This window comes from Amblyomma mixtum, chromosome 5 (assembly GCF_055824585.1).
Source record: "Amblyomma mixtum isolate Tamu chromosome 5, ASM5582458v1, whole genome shotgun sequence".
Classification (NCBI taxonomy): domain Eukaryota; kingdom Metazoa; phylum Arthropoda; class Arachnida; order Ixodida; family Ixodidae; genus Amblyomma; species Amblyomma mixtum.
In genome coordinates, this window is record NC_143016.1 from 98,599,037 (window position 1) to 98,606,524 (window position 7,488).

Genomic DNA, 7,488 nt, shown 5'->3' on the forward strand with positions numbered 1-7,488 from the left:
GTGTCAATGGGCTAAGGCCCATATATACGGAATCGGTCATTCTCTACTTTACATTCACGGACCTCTGGTAGTCCTCGTACCACTCCTGGCGCAGTCCTGCAGCGGTTAATTAAACGATGTGTCACTGCCCTGCAATGCTAAGTGCTGCCACCGGTGGGGCTTGTGAGGCCCAAGTTGCTCTGACCGAGCAACATCTCGCGGCAAGTCATTAATTGAACTGCCTCCTGCAACAGTGGGCAGTTTGCTCACAATCCTATGGCCAGGTTTTACCAATTTTTACTGAGAACAGTTACTGAATAGAGTTGTCCTTAGTGTCCCTTTGAGGTTAGCATGAATTGCACACCTCACAGCGGTTACTGTCGTTCTTATCTGTTTGTCTTTGAGCTAGGTAAGAATAGGTGACCCAACAATGAGCAAGGGGCATGAAATCGTGAACTGGACACCGGATGGCTTTTGAAGTATGAGGTCTATAAAAAAAAAAAACCATAGCATTTCTTTTGTTCTCTTCACAGTAGAGTGGCAGCCTAAGGCAATGACTTCTCAATCCCTTTCAATATGCTCACCTTGGGAGCTTGCACATCCAGTTATCCTGTCACTTCTTGGAGAGCTCTGCAAAGCTTAGTTTTTGAGTAGCTGTTAGCTCTTGTGTCGCGATTTATTTCTTTGTGTAAAATCTATTGCCTTTCAAATGAAACCTCCACTTTTGAAATAATGGGAAGCTACGCCGAGATATATCTAGAGTTGTATTTCAGACTGGTTCTCTTCGAAATTCTTTTGCTTCCTTGCGAGTGATCTTTGATACAAAAGTCAGTTGATTTCGTTACTTGTTTAGCATGTTATGATGTTATTTGTCTAAGGTACCAATAGTAAAAAGCAAAAGAGTTAATTAAAGAAGGAAATAGTTAGAAATTACAACTGCTGGGCTAAAAGGGTGTTGTCAGTGTTGAAGAATGATCTCTGCCCAAAAATCCTCGCGCGAGACATGGTGAATGGCCATGCACATCGAGCTACAGCAGCATACTAGATGCAATACTAACAATGCTGTTAAGGAAGAAGGATTGTGTTCAAGGTTGTAAACTTTCATTGTGCCCCGTTAGTAATGGCCTACGGAACCGAGGAAAAGTAATCTCCCACTCTCCCTCTGTTTCCCTTTCCATGTGCAGGGTAGCATACTGGGCATCGCCTAGTTAACCTCCCTGCTTTTCCGTTCATCTTTCTCTCTTTTTTGTTCCTGATAAAGCAGACTAAAACGAGAGTGTTCGACTTGTCCATGCACAGTGACGTCACACTCTTTCAGGCTTAAAGAAACCTATTGTTTGACTACTTGCACTCAGACTGCGATACTGTACCAGAATTTTATCACCCGAGTGGCATTCATTTTCTGATCCACTGACACCTTCTCAATGAGCACCAAGTTCAGCATGTTGCTCTTTTTTAATGTCTGCAGACAAGTTCACCATAGTTTTAGGCTGTGTGTATTGGCCTTGCCTTTATTCAGGTTATTTGAGATAGAGAAGAATTCAGGAATTCTTGTGTAAAGAGCCAACTTGGTTCAAAAATGAATGAAAGAGAGAGGGAGAAAACTATTATGGATCACGGACCCGGGTCACTGATTCAAGTTGAGCATAGTGTGATGGCTACCAAATCACCCGCGTAACATGTGGGCAATTTGGGCCAAGATTGGCCATGGTGTTTGACAAACTGCAGCAGATGTAGTGGCCCTTATCTCCCAGGAATGTAATATGTGATGAAAAAGAGGGGGCAAGGGTTTTTAAGGAAGCTAGTGTGGTGGTGAGTAGTATGTGGACAGGACCAATATGTCTGTGTATTGTCAGGGTAGGTGCCATATGCCCAACATTGGGGCAGCCAGAGTGTTTGAGTATGTGGTTGTTGTGGAGGTCACAAGGTTGCATGATCGTGGAACGAGAGCTGTGTGTTAGCTCTTCTCAGTATGTATATCAACCAACTAGCCCTAGCTTTCCGCTCTCCTAAACATTAAATCTCGCAGGACACTCTGCAGACTTGCCTCCTATTTCACTTCTAGATCTAGCAGATTTGATCTCGGCCACGGTGGCCGTATTTCAATGGAGGTGAAATAGAAAACGCCCATGTGCTGTGCAATGTCAGTGCACATTAAAGAACCCCAGGAGGTCTAAATTCATCCGGAGCCGTCCAATATGGCAACCCTCATAGTCCACGTGTCGCTTCAGGACGTTAAACCTGGGGAACAACAGGTGAAGGCGTCCACACCTGGCAAAGGCCTGACCCTCACTGTTCTGTCCTTGTTTAAAACTGATGTGCCAGGCCAGTGTTGTGCTACCAAGGTTTTTGCAACTTGTTTTACACAATGCTGGCAGAGCGCCCATTCTGTGCCTGTTTGCATATTATTATCCATCTTATTCTTGGGTCTTTGTTTGAGCAAGGCAGCACCGATCCCATTAAGGTAGGTGCTTACAATGCTTAGTGCAAGTTCAGAGCCTGGAACTTGGAAAGACAAGCTTTGAATCACACAGTAACACAGATACCGCTCTAGTTTTTCGCAGCAGGTCAGCACTTAGCAGAGCATTGACCACTGCAAGTTAATCATAAAAACAGACTTTAATCTTCTGGAAACAGCAAAAAGCTCACTCCTCTTATCTATTTCCTGCTCCAAAACAAAATAACTGGGACCCCACAATTTTTTGTGCATTTACTGCTCTTTGACGTCATCTGACGCTATGTCTAGCCTCAAGGCACCAGAAATTAAATCCTGAATTAACAGAATGGACCCATACATGTATGTAGGTTGGGCTCTTAATAAGCAAATTGTCACCACAGCAGAGATTAAAGATGCATAAAGTTGCATGAAACTTTGACTTTGGTATGAAAAAATGTAAAGCAGCATCTTTTGCTGATCAGGCACTTCTCACAGCATACACAGGCCCTTGAATGTCATTTGGGAAGTCTTCAAGTCTATGTCCTTTAATGAAGTGAGAGGTCTCTTTTTGGGTATTTATTTAGTTTACTAGCTCCCAGGAACCTTTCAAGGTGCTCCTGTAACTTTCCATCCGAGGCCCATTCCCTGTAATGCACTGGGAAAATAAATACTCATTCAGTCGTTCATTTATTTTCCACACTAGTGAGCCAGGTTTATTTCCTAAACCCTCGCAAACATATCGGCTGAGCCGGAACACATATTTCTGCCTTGGGGTCAAAAATAAATTTCTGAGCACATGCCAGTGTGAATGGCCAAGGCAGTAAAAGGTTAATAGATGGAACTGAGACGCTGGGTTCGTTGTATCCACCAGGAGGTTTAACAGCGACTATTAGACAAAATTTTGATACGTTAGCATCTAAAATAAACATGGACCAAGGTGAGTTTCTGAAGTGAGCCCACGAAAGCCTTCTGTTACATGGGTGTGTTCCCTTGGTATACAAAATGCAAAGTTCGCTGTAAGGAATTTTTATTCACTGAATTATTACACACAGCTGCACAGCAATATTAATATGAATATAAATTAACTCATACAAAATAAATTAGCAGTCAGGGGAGAACAAATAGCATATTCCCAGTATATTAATTTTGTTTTTCCCTCAGCTGGTCATTTCTTGATCACTGCAGGCTTCCATACAACCTGGCAATAAACGCTTCACGTGGAATGTTGTCCTTCCCAACTTCTAACCTACAGTTTTAATCACGTAAATAAAGCATGTGATTAACATTGTCTTTACCAACATCTAACCTACAGTACTCAAAAACCTAAGTAAAGCACTGCAAGATTGCACAGTTCACATCAGAGTTAGCTGAACCTACTAATCTGTGCCAGAGCATGCCACTCTCAAAAAGCATGAAGAAGCACTAAAAACTAATATCTATACTAGTAACTAGTACTCACATTATCTGGCATTTAATAAACACTACCCTATACATGGCTCTCCTAGGCTAAATGCATTCACCTCTCAATTCGGCACAGCCCTCGTTTAGACAATGGCGGTGCTGTGCAAAGCCACGGGGAGCTGAGTTCGCCCGACAAGGCCCGTTCATGGTTGATTAGTGGCAAGACAATGGCAAGCAGTGACCGGTGTTGACAGGCAAGGCATTATGCTTGTGCTACCTGGACCATCACAGACCTAAAAATGAGAATATTCACAAATGGCACCTGTCATTTTGTTTCAAATAAAAGCAGTCCCGAGATCTTTATCTTCATGTCAAGGCTGTGCAGAATTCATGTCTACACTTGTCATGGGCCAGTGAACCTTTGACTGGCACTTCCCAATAACACTAAACGTAGCCTGAAACTAGTACAAGTGCACTTTTTTTCCTGCTTCACACATGTGGTAAGACGACTAGACAACGTGACAAGGCTAAGATTGCCAACACCAAAAGGTAGCCTTCTTTCCTTTATGCAGCCCACCCCTTCATTTCAGGAAACATCTCCTCGACTAGAAGGTCGAGCAGCACGTAAGAGATCTGCTTGTTGAGCAGTGGCTGTTGTATCGCTTGAAAAACAGTTTCAACAGCCAGTGCGTGGCACCTAGGACCAATTATTCGCACCAGAATGTCTGGGAGAAATTTCTCCATTTCGAGGTGCGTCTCTGTTGCCCTAGCACATTTCTGTGCCTGGGTACGTGGTGGTTCATCTTCCCCCAAGACAGCTTCGCTGAGTAAGTTTATGATGAGCGTCAGCCGTCCTGGGGCGAGAGCTTGCTTGAGTTTGCCTTCCAAGTAACGCTCAGTGATGCCTTGGACTGAACAGCGCAGCAAAGGAATCAGAGCACGGAGGAGTCTTAATGACCACGGTGCAGCATGGAAGAGAACATCAGCGAGATGGACAGCGTAGTCGTACACAAATTCCATGGTCTGGCTCTGTGCGCAAAGCTGAGTGGATGACCGTGGCGGACCCTGCCGGCTTTTCTGCAGCACAGATGCACACTGTGGCCGCACGTGCCTCCTGGGTGCCTCCAGGAGGTCTGGACGAGGACGTGGTGGTGCCTGTTGCGTGGATGCAAGGAAACTCTGGAGAAAAGGCTCCAAGTGCTGCCCTTTCTCCTTGAGAAGCCGCATCGGCACAGTGCGAAACATCTTCCCCAGACGGATGTCGGGGAGGAAGCTGGCTGTGAACTCAACGTCAAGACGGAGGAAACTATACAGTAACTCCGAGCTTCGCAGTGGTGGCAGGGTAAGCAAATCCTGAAGATACTTTTCAAGCCCAGCACGGCAAGCCTGCAACTGTTGCCTTGCTGGTGACCTGCGTGGTGGTAATGGTGTGACTGCAAGCTCCCCGTGAAATTCCTGCAGTTTTGCTTCGAGCACGTAGAACTCATGATGTCTGCGTGCAACTGCCCAATGCAAGTCTTCTGGGCTATCTCCGTTGCCAACATCAATGCGCTGAACTTCCACGACAAATGCAAGATAGTGCCGATGCTGCATGTCGACTCTTGTCTCTGTCCGAGGAATGGATACCCGCCATGCCGACAAATCTTTTAGCTGCGAGTCATTTGTGATCATTGGCATGTCTGGAATCTGTGGTTCTTCAGCACACTGTACGAATTCCTGTGGTACGGCTTCCTGTGGCGTGTCTTCCTCTAGGCCATCATCAGCTGCAGCCCACAAAGCATCCTTAAGTTTGTGTCCAAGTTTTGCAACAGTCCAGTTCTTGCCCGAAGCACGGTCTTTACCTCTTGAAACTTCACCAATGGCACGTGCCTTACAAACAACCTCGAAGTACTTGTCACTCTCAAAAAACAGCGGACAAAAGACTTCTTCCAGGAGTGAATAAACAGAGTCGGATGCTGCATAAAGCAATGGGGACTTCTGCAGTTCAACAATTTCTTCCGGACCCCGTTCCAAGATTTTACAAATCTTCTCAGCTGTCCCTGCAGCAAGAGGCACTCTTCGTGGGGCATCCTCTCCTATATATTCAGCATAAATCTCACTTGCCTGGTCATGCAATACAAGTTTGTCATCAAGGCTCAGGTCCGGGTTCAGTATGCCCAGATGAAATTCTTCTAAAGCTCTATAGAAGTCATACAGGTGGTGTGCACCTTGGCCTCTAAGGAATTCCAAGAAGGGGACCTCAGTGGCAGAATCTGCAAGCACTGTCTGAAGGTCTCGTGAGTGATGGATGCCATGCACAGGTGACGGCGGCGTCTTTGCAAAGTGCTCCAAGAATTCCACACGCTGGCAGTCCAGTGGAAGTATGGTCATCGGTGTTTTGTCCAGAAAAAGGAGGAGAAGATGATTCACTATGTCTGGGTCTGCAATCACGTCCATCGCCTTCAGAAGCACAGTGTTCCCAAGCAGCTCACGCAGAAGTGTGCAAGCGCTTTTACACTTAACGTAGCGCGCCGGTAAGAGTCGTGAAACCAGGCTTTCTGACAAAAGCCGCAAGTACTGATGCTCGGCCTCGCGACTTCCCACCGCTACATGAACCTGTGAACCCATGCTGCTCAGAACAAGTCGAGCTTGGTCAGAAGCGTCAGTCATCACAACACGAGACCTCAGAATCGCGTCTAGATGCGATATTGCAGCCTGAGCAACTGGCCCCGTGATGAAACGTACCAAATCGACCTCTGACGCTCGCCGGCATAATGCGGCTAAGAGGTGACGAAGCACAAGACGCAGTTCGTGAACGAAAGCTTGGTCGTTGCTGACGCCTCGAAACCAGACATGCACGTATTCACGCAGGATTCCGTTAAGGAAAGACTCTAGTGCTTGGTCAACTTCTTTGGGCACTTTGAGGTCTTTCCAGGGAAAATTATCGTATTCGTCCGCAGCTCCGTCGACTCCGTTAAAAAAGCGTCGCCTTGGTCCCTTCTTTTCCACGCGCTTCCGTGTCACAAACAAGTCCGGCACTTCCACATGTCCATTCTTCAGAAGTCGCATCCAGATACCGCCACATATAAAGGAACATATCACAGTCACTCCAGAGAGTACGCCCAGCCACAGGACGCATGCTGCTGCAATGCCTAGCACGACGACGACTGTCGATGACAGAAACTTGTCGTGGCAAACAATCACACTATAGGAATGCATTTCTGAATAACGTCGTGAGAGGCAATGAGACGATTTATCTCATAACAGTAACACCATCGTATGACGCCACCCTAGCTGCAGAAGGCTCCTTTCTCCTTTGTCATAACTGTGCATGAGCGTTCATTTCCGACGTCCATGATTACGGATTTAATAAGTGTTCACATTTCTTGCTTTTCAGTCACAAACGTGGGCATCTTCTCTACAATTTCCGTCAAGTTTCGCCTTACGTTCGGCCGACGGCTGGTTAGGCGATGCCATCTGATGCAGCGGAAGTGACATCAAGGACATCAGCAGAGCGAACGTTTCTAGACAACTGATCCTATTAATCCTGGATTAATCTGGTAAAGTTAGTATTCTAGCAACATTCAGCGTAAGTGGCTGCATTAATTTTTGAACGAGCGTAACACAATGGTTGCTGGTGAAATCTGCAGAGCTTTCTCCGCTGGTCTCCGGTATTTACTTCGGTAACGTCA

General features: G+C 46.0%; 1 protein-coding gene across 1 annotated transcript; it reads right to left on the reverse strand.

Annotated features, from left to right (window-relative positions):
- Nucleotides 1–3,426: 3,426 nt before the first annotated feature.
- On the reverse strand, nucleotides 3,427–7,243 carry LOC149343138 (sorting nexin-14-like). Its single transcript, XM_089545663.1, has one exon. The coding sequence runs from the start codon at nucleotides 7,013–7,015 to the stop codon at nucleotides 4,382–4,384; it is 2,634 nt and encodes an 877-aa protein (XP_089401789.1). The 5' UTR covers nucleotides 7,016–7,243; the 3' UTR covers nucleotides 3,427–4,381.
- Between the last annotated feature and the right edge of the window lie 245 nt (nucleotides 7,244–7,488).